General features: G+C 42.8%; 1 protein-coding gene across 2 annotated transcripts; it reads left to right on the top strand.

Annotated features, from left to right (window-relative positions):
• On the top strand, nt 1-17836 carry ndel1a (nudE neurodevelopment protein 1-like 1a). 2 transcript variants are annotated; one of them, XM_040135835.1, is made up of 9 exons: nt 1-130; nt 3763-3859; nt 7844-7997; nt 10569-10717; nt 11264-11400; nt 11611-11784; nt 12408-12502; nt 12662-12807; nt 16576-17836. In XM_040135835.1, exons 2-9 carry the CDS (start codon nt 3774-3776, stop codon nt 16664-16666), a joined length of 1032 nt encoding a protein of 343 aa, XP_039991769.1. In that variant the 5' UTR covers nt 1-130; nt 3763-3773; the 3' UTR covers nt 16667-17836. The 2 variants fall into 2 exon arrangements, with proteins under 2 accessions (XP_039991769.1, XP_039991768.1); XM_040135834.1 differs by having other exon boundaries at nt 16573-17836.
• Nucleotides 17837-18123: the final 287 nt, after the last annotated feature.

Raw genomic sequence — 18123 nt, 5'->3', positions numbered from 1 at the left:
CTCTTTAAATGCCCCGCCGGGCGGACACAGCAGAGATCATCAGACCGTCGGAGGCGACGGACGTCCTCGGCATCCCGGACCAGCGAGCGTGATGGACTGATCCGCGTCAGTGTTTGGGGGAGATGCTCAGGTACTGAATACATGGTAATTGGTTTTTTATTTTATTTTCTCTCTCTCTTTGGTGCAAAAACCCCATAAAACTACGGTACCGGAGCCAGACCGCCGTTGGCCGCCGGCCGCCGGTTGGTTCGGTTCGCGGCTTGTTTGCACACCCAGTCCTGACAGCTGAGCTCAGCATCACGTCTGTGCTTTGCGGATATTACAATAATTTCTACTCCTTTCTAATGTTATGATTCAAAAAGCGTTTTGGGTTAAACGTTAGGTGTTTTCGGTGCGCTTGTACTAACGGCTTCCCCACTGCTTTTTCTGGTGCTAGCTTACCATGCGATCAGTGGCCAACGGGGTCATCTCTCCTTTTGGATTAAAATCTTTTCACTCAAAGTACGGAATTAAGACCAGTGTGGTGAAACAGTAGGGTTTGACAGTGTGGTCTTCTGACTTCAGCCTCGGGGCCTTCCTCCATTTACTCCTACACTTCTAAACCCACCTTCTAAATCCTTGATAATTCACCTTTATCTAAAATCACAGGCCAACATCGCGTTCCTGCAGTTTACATGAAGGAAAAATGTTTTTGTTTTTTGTTGTTTTATTTTCCTGAAAGTGTAATTTATGTTTCTGTCAGAATGGCTTGTCTTGCTGCTTTCTCTTCTTAATGCCATTTGAGTCCCCCCCCCCCAGGAACCGACTGCAGCTAAGCTTTCTATATGGTTAATAAGATTTCTGTTCTGGCTGGGTTGTTGAATTCAGTCTGTTTTTACCTCACTTGGTTTTTTTTAAATCAACTTTTTTTAAATTTCAACATTATCCTAATTTTCCATCCGTGGTAGAGCCAAGAGATGGCCACCCATGGCCGGATTAACCTCCTGGGGGACCCAAGGGCAACATATTTGGACTTTTCAATGACATTTTGACTGTCATCAAATGTCATTGTTCACATGATTTTTCACTACTTTTGGAATAGTGTACGATAATCAATCCACTATTAGAGAAAATAATGTATTGATGATTAAAAATGACTGTTGGTTGCACGGTTTCTGTGAATCTAATAATTTGACACACATGTTTTATCACACAAAATTGATAAAACATAACTTTACAACATAATGAAGGTCTTAGGACTGTTACAAGTTTCAGCGGAGGCACCAGGTTTTTGAACTTGCACAACATTGATTGTGTATTTTTTTCTTTTTTGTTCTAAAATCCCAGTTTTTCTCTACCTCAGGTTCCCTTCTCTTTTTTTTCTTTTCTTTTTTTATACATGGAAAATTGTCACTTTCATTTCTGTCCAGAAGAATATTAGTGATTAATTTTAGACAACATACCCAAAGTTTGACCAGGGCTTCAATTATCCATTGTTTCCTATTATCAGTTAATCTGCTGCTTATTTTCTTGATTGATCGTTTGGAGCATCGAATGTCAGAAAAATATCCATCACAATTTCCCGGAGCCCAAGGTGACGCCTTCACATCGCCGGTTTTGTCTGACCGGCAGTCCAGAGTACGAAGATTAATTTTACGATCACAGAAAGTTAAGAAAACCTGCAAATACTAAAGTTTGAGAAAAATTAACTAAGATTATTAGTCAATTGAAAATAGTTAGCCAATTTATAGTTTCCTGCTGATCAACTAATCGATTGATTTACTAATTATTTGAAGCTCTAATGCTCAACAAACATCCTCTAACCTCCACTGATTTTTGATAACTTTTGAGGGATATTTCAACATTTTGGGAATTATGCTCACTTGCCTTTTTTGCACAGTCGGATGACAAGGTTGACGCTGCTCTCGCGTGGTCGTACGGGAAATGCGCTGCAAGAGCCAGCAGGCGGTTAGCTTAGCTTAGCATAAAGACACGACAGACATGAGATTAATTTCGATTTTTCTCACCTCATGCCCGACAAAAACTGCAAACGAGCATATCTCCCAAAATGTCCGAAAGACTGTTCCTTTAACAACAGGATCGGATATTGTTTTATCTGTTCAGTTGGTTACATGAAAAAGGGGGAAAAAATGCATTATATTTGATTCCTATGTGGTGTAACCATGGTGTTCAATTCATGTAGCTGTGACTGTTGCCCAAATGAGTGAATAAAAGAGAGAGAGTGGCCCAAAATATTTTCCATGCAGCCTACAGGACGGACCATGCCAAGCCAAAGATAAATACACAAGACACTGATTTCTGTGCCCCCCCCCAAGTCAAGGCTGGTTTGGCTCCATCACTGCTTTCCAGAGGGTTTGATTGTCCAGAAAATCAGCGTTGCGCTTCTCGTAATCTGCTGGTATTGTGATATTAAGTTCACTGCGTCTTTCTGTCAAAGTGCCAAGAGTTCGGTTACCAACAAAGACATTAGTCTTCTTCACCGTCTATGCAAAACAGGTGGATGGAGTTGTTGGAATTTCAGAAAAATTTGGGTCACCTGTCGCCTCTCGTCTTCCTGTAAGGTTAACATAAACAACGGCAACTGTGCAATGGTATTAACTGGTTTAAAATGTGGCTATTAATTGACCGTATGGCTGTGCAAGCGACCAGGTGGGCTCACAGGATAAACATCCTTTTTCCCTCACTCATGTTCCCCATCGATTCAGCTGGGGACACAAAATGGAAAGCAAGTGAAGGCAGCCCTGTATCAGTGGTGGGACCAAAATATCGTCCAACATTGTTCGGGTCAAATGGTTTTGGAGAGCTGTCTTGCTGGATCTGGGCTCTGTAGCCAATTAAGTCAGAGGGAGGTTATTTAATAGGGAATAATATATGACAACAACTTTTCTTTGGTCCTGTTCCCATCTGCTCCTGCTCACAATTATTTTTGATGTTCAGGGGTTTAACTGCAACTTTCGCTCTAATTATGAGTCGGTGTGATGAATCAGGCTCCTGGCCTCCTATTTGTGTGTGTGTGTGTGTGTGTGTGTGTGTGTGTGTGTGTGTGTGTGTGTGTGTGTGTGTGTGTGCGCGCGTGTCCGTGCGTAGGCAGATCACGTGGAAATAAAGGGCTGTAAAAGATTCTTCAAATGAATACTTCTGCTGAATGTAAAAGCCTGCATAAGAAAGTGTGCTGCATTATTAACCAAATTAAAGCTCTGTAGTGTTGTCAGTGGACTCTTATTTTTAGATCTATTAAAACTTCTTGAAGGGCATTAATCAAACTGAAAATGTTGCTTTTGCCGTCGGAGCAGTTGTTTTGTTCAAACTCTGGAAAGCACAGTTAAACCTGAATGTTCTGATGCCATGCGGTTCATTCCTGTGAAGTATGTGTGGTTTTGTGTACGGTACTCCTCTGGGTTTTGTGAGTCTGGAGGGAGTGCGTTTGATGATTAATTCCCGGCTGTGGTTTAAATCGTTGATTTTGAACGTCTACTTCTCACTTCATGTTATTTCTCTAGACGTTTGCTGCCTTTTCGCAAACTGAGAATGATTTCAGGCTCAGGGATGAGGCTATAAGAAGTCAGACCTAAACAAGGGAGATTTTTTTTGTTTTTGTTTTTTTTGTTTTTGCTGTGATGCAGTTGAATGTTAATGGATCATCAGCTTGTCACAAAAGATACAATGCTCCTGTTGTAATAAACTCGCCCCTTCCTCTTTTTCTGGCATTTTTTATTTTACCCCATTGTAAACACTCTTGTTTCCTGATTCCTTCCTCTCCAGATTTGTTTGCCATGGAAACGGACATGATACCGAAATTCTCCTCAAAAGATGAGGAAATTGACTTCTGGAAGGCTCTGTCCCTCAAGTACAAGAAAGGGTACGTAACTGGCTCATACTGCAGATGCTCTTTTCCTCCTTCGGTTGAGTTGTGACATTCTTGTTTCAGCACACACAGGTAACACAAGCCTGGTGGTGTTCTGTGTTTTTTCTCATTCAAGGGCCTAAACCAAAAACGGTTTATTTAGAAAAAGCCAAACTCTACCGTACATTTGTGACCTTTTCCAACCTACAGTCGACCCCAGGTCCCGCCCCCCCACAAACATCACAGGGATCGAATCTGACCAGAATCTTCACTATAGATCTGCTCCTCTTGTTTGCCAGCGTGTGCAACACCTAAAGCCATCCCACAGGGCGCCAGGCAGATGTGCTAAACACTCTAGTACACACTGCAGTCCAGCTGGATTCATACTCAAAATAAAGATTAAAATCATCACAATTTCAAGTGCTCTTCACAGGTAAAGAACAGATGAATAGGGGCTCTGAGTGACAGAATATGCTGTAACATAGTTATAGTCGGCCTGTTATTTTTGGACCCCATACAATTGAGGTATTAACACTGGACAGTGTGAGTTAAAAGACATGAATTTTGTGGGTTTTTCATAATTGAAAATATCTCCATTTTACAGCATCTGAGTACATTGCTTAGATATTGTCTTGTCTTTGTCCTTGTACACTACATGGTCAGAAGTATGCGGACACACCTGTCCACGTAGTTTTGTGTACTTTAGGTCTGGGGATGTTTTCTAAAGTTAAAAAGAAGGACACAGTATAGAGAGATATTTCAGACGATAGACTGCTTCCAAAATGTGTGCAACAGTTTGTGCTCGTCCCTTCGACAGGACACCGCGCCCGTGCACAAAACCAGGTCCATAAAGGAATGGTTTTCACAGTGTGGTGTGGAAGAACTTGACCGGCCTGCACAGTGCCCCGACCTCAACCCCATGAACTGGACTGTGAGCCAGACCTTTTATCACCCAACATCAGTGCTGGACCTCACTAATGCTCTCGTGCCTGAATGGGAGCAAATCCCTGCAGACAGGTTCAACCTCTGGTGGAAAGACTGAAACCAGAAGAGCGGAGGCTGTTGTATCAGTGAATTAAAGCCCATGGCTTTGGAATGACATGTTCAACAATCACATATGCGTGTAATGTTCAGGTTTCCGCATACTTATCCTGTGCGGCCAGATAGTGTATTAAAATAATTTGCGAGCGATAGCAGGTTTTGGTTTTTATATTTGGGTCAAGCCGCCTCTTTTGTTAACTACACGTGAATCACAGATTGTGCCAGTGAGTTTCCATCAGATCACAGGATCTGACAGCAACTCTACAGTCTCTTTGTGTCTGTGGGAACGACAGCTCACAGCTCACAGCAGCAATACTTCACCTCAGGAATGTTTGATCTGCTGTCTTGTCATTGGATTTCAGTCGCCCGTTCTCACTCTTTCAATTAAACGTACACGTGTTTGCATATCCAGTGACACTTGGAAGAGACTTATGGGGGACAAGCATTCAAAAGCTCCGGTGGAAACCTCTCCCTTTTTCCCAAAGCGACGGCTCATTTTTCACATCAAACGTGAAAGGCTCACATGTTTCTTTGTCCTCCCGTCTTTGAATGGGTTTATGTAATGGTGTAGCTGCGTTAACTGTACTGTCACTGTTGTCGTCACGCAACATTTTAATAATCTAAAGGCTGATAAAATTCGCTCTGCCAGTCTTATCTTACAGCATGTCGCACGATTCAACATGACTAATTGAGATCACAACAGCCTGTGCTAAAGGAAACAAGCTCAGGCACATGCCCAGTTATATAAGGGCCTCTAGAAAATGAGCTTCCTTCAAATTCAAGGCCATTTATTGTGTTTGTGTGGTATATGTGATATAAGTGTGTTCTTTTCATAATCCACTATTGATATTAAAATGTATCTTGTTTTATTGGGGTATTTAATGTTGTCGCTTTTAACAATCTTGAGTATCAAAGTTCATTCGTGACCTTTTTAGAAACAGCAGTTGATGAACCGACTTCACCTCAAGGTCCATTCAGTAGCTGCTCTGGAGCTTTCAATCACATCACATGATCTTTAACGGCAGATGGAGTTTTGTTCCATCGTTGTCATGGGAGCGCAGTAGGTTTAAATTTTCATATTTCCGAGCTTCTTGTCCATGTTGGCTTGAACGTTGAGTTTCAAGTTCACTCATAAGGAACAGGCGGTTAACATCACAAACTAAACAACAACAAAAAAAATCTGGATTTATTAGAATGTCCTTTCCCTTTTTAAGACTTAAACAGCATTCAGATTCTTTTACATCTGTGAGCCATAAGAAACCATCGTACTGGAGCCGATTCAAAAGCCTTGTGCATTAAAGCTGCTATAATCAATATTTTACTATAAAATGTATCAAATTAATGATGTTTAATGTAACAGTACTTGTACTGATGAACCAACAGAGAGTTACCATCCAACTCTGACTGTTATCTTAGTTCTACAAAGCTTCTTAGCATTTTTTTGAGCTTTATTAGTTGTGGTTCACTCTCACAGCGTTATCTTCAGCTGTGGCAGGCAGGTGTTTTATAGCCGTACGCTGCCTGCTCACCACCAAATGCCATAGAAACAAGCTTAGCGGCTAGCTGGGTAAGAAAGGAGGACATCCAGCAGCTTAAGAGCCAGATACTTTCCCAGTAGTTGGTGAGGACCAAAAACTGAGCCAAAAGTAGAGCGGAGAGCTGTCGTGTAGTCAGAACTGTGACTCCAAAATGAATGCTAATGTTGCTTCGTGTCTTCTGGATTAACTTAATTTATCAGATCATTGGTTAGAAAAAAAACACAACCTTTACACCCTAGCGCTAAATAAGCATTAAGATCAAGTGTCCGAGTGCATTTTTATGTTATCAGATGTTCTTCTGCCGTTTACCTAATAACTATTCACATGCACTAGAGTATTTTCAATATATGGATTTGCTGGCTCTGGGCCACCTCTGGCACTTTAGCTCACATGATGGTGGGTTACTCTATTTTTAGACGACCGGGGCCATGTGTGTCTGCCCATGTGTGCTCATCCTTGGCCATATCAACAGACACTTACGTAATCTCCACTCCTGGTAAATCGGCTCCACGATCCTATGTTCTCTGTGATCGTTCTGAATGTAATGTGAGAGATCAGGCTTCTGAGAATGGCCAGTGACTGAATGCATAACATATCAGTCCTGTTTATTACTTGCATTTCTTGTTAAACTAAGATTTGTCAATAAGGGATTTATCTTGGTGTCCCGAAAGGTTATGTTTGCTAGACAAGTTAGCAGTGTGGCTCCTGAGGAGATAATGATTGGTGGTGGTGATGATTGATGATGATGGTCAGTCCCTCCGTCTTTTTGTTTTATTGTTCTTGGATCTGGATGAACTGCTATAAATTGTGATACCTACACTGAGGTTTGAAAGAAGATGAATCATAATGACTTTGGTTTGCTGACTTTTCATTTTGCCGATGCTCTGCTCTGTGGAAATTTTGGAAAGGTAGATTTCCCCATCAGCTCTGTTGTACCACAAACTGTAGATGAGAATTTAATCTGCTCAATTTTATGCACAAACGTAGACATAAAAAAAAAAAAAAAACAGAAAAGGTTGGCAGCACTGGCAGCTTCTCTTGTTTCAATGTTTTTCAAGCTTGGTCCCTTCTATGTTTTTTAGAGTTTCCTATCAGTCGAGCCGTACTGCAGCCCAATCCCTGCTGTTACAGCTGGATATACGGTAGATAGTAAGACTTATGACTATTACAAAACCCCCAAACCACCCACTTCATACCTTAGGTGACCCAAATGGTGAAAATCTGGTCTTGGGGGGGTTGGTTTATCTGATTCAGCGCTCCAGTGGCCAGACAAAGTAAAAATAAGTAAGCGGGGGTTCTAGTAAGCAGTTTTCCAAGTGTAACAGTTAATGAATGCACCCACCTGCCGTGTTCCCCAGGCTTGCATACCAACCTCTTTCTGTCTCGACTTGCCGTCTAAAGCCTTCTCTTCTGTCTGCAGCTGCCAGGAGGCTCAGGAGGAGCTGCTGGAGTTTCAGGAGGGGAGCAGGGAGCTGGAGGCTGAGCTGGAAGCACAGCTGGGCCAGGCCGAGCATCGTGTGAAGGACCTGCACTCTGAGAACCAAAGACTCAAGAATGAGGTTGAAACACTTAAGGTAACTGCAGGGGTGAAGCTGTGTCTCTGCATCGGTAGAATGAAAAGGTCTTATCAGCTCAGGTCGCCACCTCACTGGGTTTCGATAACCGGCTCCATTTTGGATCTGGTTCCCAGTAGCTTAGCACTAAGACAGGAAATGGGGAAACAGGTGTTTGATTCATCCATACAAACGATTCTTATTTAATCGATTCAATTGTTAGAAAATTAGTCCAACAAATTTATGAGCGTTGGTTTGCACTGTTTTCTGACATTGTATAGACTAAACCATTAATCGATGTGGTTTTTTTTTTTTAAAACAGAAGAATCTTAATGGAAAATAATCACTAGTTGCAGCCCTAATTTTAACTGTTTTTGCATTTTCTCCAGAACCCTTTCAGCATTTTACCAGAAAAAGCAAAGATATGAACAAAAGGCAGAAAAAATTAACGTGTTTTGTGTCGCAAAAATTGTTTTCCTTTCTCGTTAATCTTCTCGTGACCCCCCTCAAATTCATCTTTTGTGACCCTCTGGGGGATCCAGACCCCTAGATTGGAAACCACTGATCCAAGTATTCCGGTGGAACCTGTCAGTTAATACAACCTGGCCTGATCTGATGATGATGATGATGATGATGATGATGATGATGAATATTCAAAAACACATTGAATACCTCACTGATATGTCGTATTAATGGACCTCAGCTGTGACTTTCGCTGCACGCGTAGATTTATGATGAGACCAGCATTATGTATATTTATCTAACCTTAACCCTACACTAACCTCTGAAGCAAGCAAGTACAGTATGTCTCTGTGTGTACCCTTGACATAAATATTTGATTTTTTTTTTTCTTTTTTCCTAGCCATTTCATATCATCACTCGTCCTTGAGTACAGTCTCTTGGGAGTGAGGAGAAAGTGAAGTCTCGCTGTAGCAGCTGCTGCTCCCCTGGATGCGCTTGCACTCACTTTATTTATTTTTCCTAGCGGGCCTGCAGCTTTGTCTTTCTGCTTTATACATAAGAGGTCATGGGAATATTGAGGTCACATCTATAGGAGCTTGCAATGAAACCTCGTCCCATGGACAACAAATAAAAGGTGATAGGCTGCCCTCTGGAAGAACAATTCCACTCTGTTTTATTTCTCGTGGGTCTGTGCCTGTTGGAGGCCGACATCAGATGGGCTTTATTGGCATCAGTGAGTGAGTATAGCCCTGGAGATGCCATAGCTTGTGAATCCATGCGCAATCTAAAAGGTAATCTCACCTCAGGAAGGTGCTGAGGTAAACTCTCTTTTCCAATCTCCGCGCCTGCTCTGTCCCTAAGCAGGCCGCAACAACTGACGCAGCTGATGTGTGTGACTCATTAATAATGCATCAGGTTGTGTCTCCAATTCTGATTTTCACTCCATAATTACCACAAGGCAGGTGGCACATTTCAGAGTCCTCGTCTCCAGCCGGGATGAGGCGTTTGTGCCAAGGTTTTCTGCCAGGGTTCACTTTTCCAGACAAGCAGTGGACTGTGTGGATAAATGCCCACCTACGTTTTAAGGAGAAAACCCATTAGTGGTAGTTCTGTTGCTGATCTTCATAATAGAATACTGACAGGTTTCAGTACAAACAGCAAATTTTTCAGGAAAAGGTGACAACTTTTCAACATTTGTTTTGTTAATTGTTGTGTTTTCTGATTTGTTAGATTATTTTGTAAAATGCTGTTGCGTTGATTAGATACTTTCATCCATTGTTGACGGTTTTCAGTATAAATCTGCGGTAGCCTTGACGTTCAGAACGCACCAACATTACAGGAAACGTAACATTTAAGAAAGGACGACATTTCAGAAGACATAAACACATTTTTAAAAAACACAGAACACAACAATTCAGACACAATATTTTAGAAAGCACGACATATCAGATAACACAGCAACATTTCACAAAGCGCAACGTTTAAGAAAACGCAACAGTATTTTCAGAAACCAGACATTTAAAAAAACACGACAGATGTTTCAGAAAACACAACAGTGGGGAAATGTTTAGAAATGGTTTGGATTTTTGAAACGTTGTTGGCAAATCAAATATCATACCAGGTTTCATGCACTGTTTTTGTGTTTTGCTCCTCAAGGCCACCGTACTAAGAACATCACAGCAAATAAGATCTGTCTTAGCTGATTTCACTGACACGTTGACGGGACGCGCTGAATGAGACTCGGAGAGCAAACAGAGGCCTGTCTGGCCCTCGTGTGGCTGGCTGCAGTTGATTCAGATGCCACAGCAACAGCAGATATAGGTCAGACAGACAGACACACAGGCCCAGCGGTATTTATCGAGCTGATTGTCTCAGAGCTGGTGGATATATAGGTCACGCTTCACGTCCGCTGCCTAACAGAGAGGAGGAAGATGAGCAGAGCGCTGAAAAATAGATGATAATGATGATGATGATATCGAGGTGGTGTGCGTCGGGAACTGTTAAATCATGTTCTATATGGAGCTCTATTGCCCAACATGATTATATGTTAAATACATGTGATCAATACGTGCTGTCTGTCCTCAACCCGTCCTGTCTTGCCCCTCTACCCGTCCTTTGCTCCTCCCGCAGGAGAAGCTGGAGCAGCAGTACTCCCAGAGCTACAAGCAGATCTCCACGCTGGAGGACGACCTCGGCCAAACACGCGGCATCAAGGAGCAGCTCCACAAATACGTCAGAGAGCTGGAACAGTCCAACGATGACTTGGAGAGAGCCAAAAGGTCTGTCTGGGCTCTCAATGCTCACTAAAATAAAATGAAAGAGAATCCCAGTACGCCCGAAAATGACTCCCCTACTGCCTTTGGTCCCTTGTCTTTTATAGTTTCTTCAGGAGTTTGATGTTCCTGAGTAACACGTGATGAAAAACACTCTAAATTCAACATCTGGTTTGATATGGTGACCAAATTTATTCCACACAACACCTTAACTCAATGTAAAGCCCCATCAAACCAGCTATGTTGTGACCCTTGTTTTAATCTAAATGAAAATTTTGTCAGAGATAATTAGCAAATGGCTCAAATGCAATTGGTTGCTGGCTTGAATTGGATTAAAATCAATGCTGCCGTTTCACGAGCCTGAGCTATTGATCCCTTATTAGTACTTCATTAATCATTCATAAGCAAACGGGACACACAGGGGAAACCCCAGAGGACATGTCTACACGTACTGAATAAAATGTTCTTTTTGTCAGATTCGTGATTTTGTCTGATTTTCTTACCCGCCGTGTTGCGCCTTTCGTTTTCTGCCTCCTACAACTTCTGCCTCAGAGCTACTATCGTGTCTCTGGAGAACTTCGAGCAGCGTCTAAACCAGGCCATCGAGAGGAATGCCTTCCTGGAGAGCGAGCTGGATGAGAAGGAGTCTCTTCTGGTCTCTGTGCAGAGATTAAAGGATGAAGCCAGAGGTGATTATTGACTAGATTTTACTAATGAGCCACTCTTTCAGTCAGCGCTCCAGCTCATTAACATATAGCTGCCGTGCCTCCTTTCTTCTGTGAGACGGTTTAAAATATCTGCTTTCCCACAGATTTGTAGGAATTTCTTTGGTTTGTGTCCTCAGCGGATCTCTTTTTTTTTTTTTTTTTTTAATTTATTTTATTTTTATTTTTCTGCAGACTTGCGGCAGGAGCTGGCCGTGCGAGAGAGGCAGGCAGATGTAACCAGGATGTCCGCTCCGAGCTCACCCACACAAGACAACGTGAAGATGGACACCGCTGTGCAGGCCTCTCTCTCCCTCCCCGCTACCCCGCTGAGCAAAGGTCTGGACAACGCCTTTGCCAACCAGACAGGTAGTGGCAGCTTGTCTTCTCCTCAGGGCATTTTTTGTCATTATGCAAGCACAGGCGGGGAAATCTGAGCTGCCCTAAATTATGCTGTTTTTTTGTTTTTTTTTCATGTACGGATGCATTTACCTGTCAGGAACAAAGTTGCATAGTGGCTCATTTATCCGTATTTTATGATGAAAAAGGAGCCCTTCTGTAAAAAGTGTGTGTTCATCCAAAAAATCCAATCTAAAGCGCACACGCGGAGCCTTACGGATAAAAAGCCTTTGGCTAATAGATTATAAAACATGTAAGCACACTTGCGTAACCATTTATTTAGCCACTTTTTTTATTCTTAAAGTGGCTATAATCAATATTTTTATATTAACAACCGATCATATGTCTACTTGTTTCTGAAAGGCGTCGCTCGCAGAGATGAACCAGACCCTGCAGTTCCCCGCAGTGTTTGAGCGTCTGACTTGTAAATGTCCGAAATCTTAATGTGCTGCCGACTATGCAGTGAATCTTTACTGAAGGCTCTTTAGGTAGGGGGCACGAAAGGAGTGAACAGGGGAATGATCTGGGTCGCACCTATAAACTGAGTAAAATAATGCGTCTTTGCATGTTTTTCTTTACTCTCCCCGATCCAGTGCTATCAAATGGCTACGGCAGCAACTCGCCGTTGACGCCCTCTGCCAGAATATCGGCCCTCAACATCGTCAGTGATTTACTCCGCAAAGTAGGGGTGAGCCATCCCTCCTCAGTTCTTGTCTTTGCGTTTACCCCCAGTTCTCTTCCACAGCTTCATGTAGAAAGTCCCTGTCTTTCCACAGTGAAGGAGGAGAAGCAGCAGCAGCAGCAGCATCATCATCATCATCATCATCCTCTGTTTGTCTCCCTACAGGCTCTGGAGTCTAAACTTGCCGCTTGCAGGAACTTTGCCAAGGACCAGAAAGCCAGGAAGGCGTACGCTCTCGACAACAGCAACGTGCTCAACGCAAACACGGCCAACTTCTCGCAATCACTCCATACGTCATATTTTGACAAAGCGTGAGTGGAACCAAAACCCCACCTGCCTTTGCTACGTGTTTCATCTCTTAGTCATTAGTGAGGGATCATTTATGACGAGAATCTTGTCAGATGTGTTTACTGGATGCCTTAGGTGTGTTGTTATGGTAAAAGAGTGTGTGATTGTGTACGACGTGGTGGAGGAACAAGGAGGAGATACGGAGGAGGATCTGAAACCTGTGTGCATTTTTTCTTTTTTTTTCTTTTTTCCCCAGCAGGACAGATACGGTCACGTTCCCTGCATTGATTCTGGGTAATCGCAGCTCTCCCGCCTGTCTTGGGGCCCATGCATGCTGCTGCTGATTTTAACAAGCCTCTTTTCCTGTGTAGAATTACCAGAAACAAACCGGGATTTGTGGGTTAGATGACGTCCTGGCCACGAGCTATTCAGCAATGGTGGTGGTAGTGGTTTAATGGTGTTGCTTTCCCGCCGCCTTTAACTCTAAGCTGAGACGTTCTCTCTCCTCTTTACCTCTAAGATGTTCTTCCTGTCTATGTACTAGCGGGATTTGAGTTGATTTTATATCTTTGTTTGAGCCTCACCATCATTTTTTTGCCGTGTTCTTGTATCTCGGGAGTGAAGTTGAGGAATTTTTGTCAGAAACTTTGTGTGAACTTGGGGATATTTCTGGTTAAAGGGTCATTCTGACTGGATTTATTTCTCTAGGATACATTTGCCCTGGACGGTGAGTTTAAATGCGTCCAGAGTGCGGATGTGGGTGATTTTTCACCCCTGCCTCAGTAATAACCACAGCCACAATCACCTGCTGTTTTTGGGCGAACTCACTAGACCTCCCGTAATCTGAATCCGCAGCGACGTCCTTATTTTAAAGCGGACCTCTGAGCTTCAGCCGCGCTCAGCTCAGCTGAAAATCTTCTATCACCATCACATACGCCTCTTTGGGAGCCAATATGATGACGGGAAAAAAATGAAAAGCCCTTCAGAAGAGCAAGACCCTGTAAAAGCTCATCGAATGGGCTTTTGTAGTGTCAGCTACAGGTAGGTACTGCTTTCTCCTCTGGCTTTGTCCTGCTGAATGTCCATGTCTACTGCAGACCACATCCTGTAACTCTACGATGGTTAAAATGCTGCCCGGAACTGGTTCCCAGGGAGAATTTCAGGCAGCATGGGGGGGGTATGTGGGAGTGAATCAACATAAACTACACTGTGGGTTCATTTTAATGAATGAACGCGTCGCCCAGTGCAACAGTGTGGCTCACTGATGTGTTTTTAATAGCTTTTGGACGACAATAAGATGTATCAGGCCTTAGATACACAGACAATACTGGCCGGTAGGACACATTTATTGTCAGGTTTGGCCTTTTCATAGTGCTTGTTGACAATAATCATTTGTTAATAGCTATATTTATGGGAACAAAGTGCTGTTCTGTGCTATTTTCAGCTGTGCCACTCTCCTGTTTGCTCGTGTTGACAACAGTTCCTGTATTGCGTATAAGGCTGGTGGTGAGAGCAGGGACGGGCAGTGTGACAGCGCGTGGTGTCTCTGCTCTGCGAGGAAGAACTAAACGGGCGGAGTGTCCATATTGAGACGCAAACACAACAAGGGCATTGTCCATCTGTTTTCATCTGTGCGGGAAGCTGTTACGTACACCAATCACCTTCAGGCATTTTTGTATCGCTCGCTGTAAAAGGAGGAAGTTAACATTCGCCAAATGTGCTTTAAAGTCTTGGTCGGATTCATTCTGACTTGTTCGTTCATTCGTTCATATTTCCACATTTTAAATCAGTGAACTTTCATAAAACAAACCTCCCTTTTATTTAACACTGATGCGTGTGATGCCATATTTTGGAAAGGATTCAAATATCTTTATCTTCCCAAACTAAGGTATCAAAAGGGGGAAAAACTGCTTTGTTATTGGCACAGAAACTCGGGTGTTGTGTAGAAAATTTTCACAAGAGACTCCAGCTTGAGATTTTTACTGAAGATGTCTGTCATTCCTCTCTGAACGTTGCTTTCCAGAGTCAGAACCCAGGCCTAAAAATTACAGGGAATACTGATCATAGCGCGACTGTGACCCACAAAAGAAACCAGTTGAACCAGTCAGTCAGAAACAAACTCTTCGAACTGTCCAACTTCCTTCCCAGTTTCCATTTTTAGCAACGTGTCTTTTTTGTCTGTGTTTTTTAATCGTGTCTCTGTCTAGTAGCCGTAGCGTCCTTTTGTTTGTAAGCCGGAGACAGTTTGAGCTGATAATGAGGACAGACTGACGGTGACCTGCTGCTGCTCAGGTCAGTGCTTTGTGCTGTGTTGGCAGCAGCTATTGGAAAGTGTCAGTGTGCCCGAGGAGGAGAATTAACATCGATGTGAAAATACAAAAGCTTCTGAACGTCAAACACGGACACTGACGGGGAGTAGGGGATGAGGGGCTCACCCGACGGTCCATTTTTCCTTTTATTTCCATCTCCGTGTTTTTTTTTATTTTTTTTTTATCCGTAGAAACTCATTTCTCACCAGGAAAAGAAAAAAGCGAATAGACCGAACTAAAAAATGGTGAATCAAAATCATGAGCTAGGAAGCCAAGTCAGTACGTTTTTAAGTTAAAATCATAGCTGAAGTCAAAATTATGACATTTACAAAGCCAAAACTGTTGCATAGCACAGTAGGTGTGTCACAATTTAGACGTATGGTACCTATCTCATCTCATAATATGGATTCACGAGTCAAATTGATTTTGTTTGAGTAAAAACAAAAAACAAACAGTAACTTAACACTAAATCCACTGTTGTATTTAGTAAATTACATGTACATTCAATTAATTACACCATCTATTGATTTTGTTTTTCTGGAACAGAGGTTATTTTCCTTCCAGTATTTCTGTCCACCTGACCTGCCACGAGTGTTTTTATTTCATTCCTTCCTTTTGTTGTTTCTTTCCCAGCAGCAATGGGCTTCCATGCTTGTCGGCTTCTTTGATACTGCAACTTTTAAAGTGGGACTATGTTACCCTTTGTTGAACGGAAGCTACCAGGGAAACAAGTGACAATTAACAGTTAACCGTTGAACGAGTGAGTCATCAAGTCGGCAAACCGACTCCGCCTTGAGATACTGGTCCTACCAGACCAAGCGAGGCTGTAGCTCCAAAACAAGCCCCCCCCCCCTTCTCGGTCTATGGACCCGATCGACGTCAGCGTTTCGTTTGCAGCAGGGAGACTGCGTTATTTCTGCTTTCAAAAGTCACATGGTCTCGCTTTAAATTCCGTAGCTTTCACTGAAATTGTAATGGGGCTTGAACTTAATCCATTAGAATAGATCACATATCATGGACGGATTATGAGAAAATGGGCCCCTGGGCACAGACAGGTAAAGGCCCCCCACCCCTCCTATTTAGGACCCCCCAGACTGAACGACTGGTAAGAGTCCTATATAGGAGTGAGGAGTGTTTGTGTTCATTTCGCTTCGGTTTGGGTCGTTTTGCACCTTTTTGCGTCTTTGTGGTCATTTTTAACTGAGCTCTACGACTTTTTAAAACTAGCAACATTAACAGTCCCTTCACACAGAGGCTCTGGCCCGAGGGGCCCCTGACCTGTTGGGCCCCTGGGCCGGTGCCCAGTAGGCCCGTTCAATGATCCATCCATGAATATATCATTATATCAGTGGCTGGTAATGGGTTAATTCTTGTATCAGGACACATCATGCACCGGTTCCTGTAAATTCATCTAAGGTTTTGCGAGCTCTCTGTTTTTGACATTACTCTTCATTTATTTATTGATTTTTATTTTTGCAGCAGGACCGTGAATGGACTGGAACCTGCTACCCTGACAGCCATCACCGCCCCTCCCGCCGCCTCCTCCCCAGGCTTAGTCCCCCTCGCTGTGTGACGGAAACCTTCCTCCCTCACCCCCAGCCCAACACGCCTGCCCGGCGAGGGGAAAATCGCATCTAAGACGAGAAGAGTCCAGACAAAGAGGGAACAGAAATGGCTAATACTGTAAAACTCTGTTGTACCGTCACCCCGGGGTCCTCTCCTCGTCTTCTCACGCTCTGTCTCTGTCTGTTGTTCTCACACCTGTGCTTCGATCTCGCTGTAATTATGGGACCCTGTCTGTATATTTTTATGTGTTACTGTATCTGCCGTTTGCTCCCTGGCTCGTACGAAGACGGTAAAGGCCAGTCTGTTGTTGACGCACGTAAAGACCCCTTGAGGTTTCCCCTGATTCGTGAAATGAGCGCTCCAGGTGATCTGAAAAGGGAAATGTTATGTGGTTGATGTGTTTTTCTTGGGTGGAAAATTTTGACGACACGGTTTATAAATGAAATTGAAGCGGCCTTTGTCCACAACTGTCACTAGCAATAACTTCAGTCAAAGCAGTAGTTTAAGTGCGCGCGCATCCGCTGCTGAAACCATGAATGGGAAAACAGGTGCAATGGGATGGCACGTGTGCATATGTCCCGGATAATCATGTGCCATTTGACCTATGTCTCCATCAATTATTGATGTTTCACAATGTCCAACACATGAGCCGCAGAGCCGGATGTTTTAAACATAGGTACAGATTCAAGTGATTCTGGCTTCTACTGTTCTCTTGCCCCCCCCCGTGATTTGGTTTCTGTCTTTCAAAAAAAAAAAAAAAAGGAGGGGAGTCTTTATGTCATTGTAGTGAGTCAAACACACCCTTAACTTCTGAACTATGTGACATGATGATGTGTACAGTATTGGTCATATTGATCGTTATTTATAGACGGCCAGTTAAGTGGTGCTGTCATAGTGTTCAGACCAGTTAACCAGCATCCTTGTATTCTGTAGTCAAAGTGTTTTCTCCTGTTTAAATCTGGCTTTTTTTTTTTCTTCCCTTTATTTATTACACAACCCATTTTTCAGCACTGCACAGTACACGATAAGTAAGCGAAGCACTTTGACCTCGTGTGAACTTTAAACGTCACTTTAGTTGTTTGCGTTCAAGTGCAATATTGCCTGTTTGTTACTGTTTGTGGATTGGATTTATTTCAGACTTCTTTAATGGCATGTTTTAATAAAAGACGTAATTATACTCCATCTATTACATTTGTAATGTTTCAGTCAGCTGTCACCCCGGAGGAATTTAGGTCGTTTGACTAACGATCATTTTCTGTTAGAGGAATAGTGAATTCATTGATTTTAATTACTATATTTTTAATTTATTTATATTTTTAAATAGTTTTAGCCGTCTCTCAAACAAAAACCTTTTTATCTGTCAGTGGTTCTAAAATGTGAATATTTTTCTCTGGGTTTTGTGCTGTTGGTGGAAAAAACAAGACATTTGAGGAAGTCACCTTGGTTATGAGAAATAAGGGTTTT

Source organism: Xiphias gladius, chromosome 9, assembly GCF_016859285.1.
Source record: "Xiphias gladius isolate SHS-SW01 ecotype Sanya breed wild chromosome 9, ASM1685928v1, whole genome shotgun sequence".
Taxonomy (NCBI): domain Eukaryota; kingdom Metazoa; phylum Chordata; class Actinopteri; order Istiophoriformes; family Xiphiidae; genus Xiphias; species Xiphias gladius.
The sequence above is the reverse complement of the archived record's forward strand: the minus strand, read 5'-3'. Positions and strand labels throughout refer to the sequence as shown.

Bases quoted from the DNA above. Each gene is read 5' to 3' on its own strand.
- ndel1a (XM_040135834.1), top strand. From the start codon at position 3,774: ATGGAAACGGACATGATACCGAAATTCTCCTCAAAAGATGAGGAAATT. The intron at 3,860-7,843 runs GTACGTAACTGG...TTCTGTCTGCAG, and splicing joins TCCCTCAAGTACAAGAAAGG to CTGCCAGGAGGCTCAGGAGG. The intron at 12,808-16,572 runs GTGAGTGGAACC...TTATTTTTGCAG, and splicing joins ACGTCATATTTTGACAAAGC to CAGGACCGTGAATGGACTGG.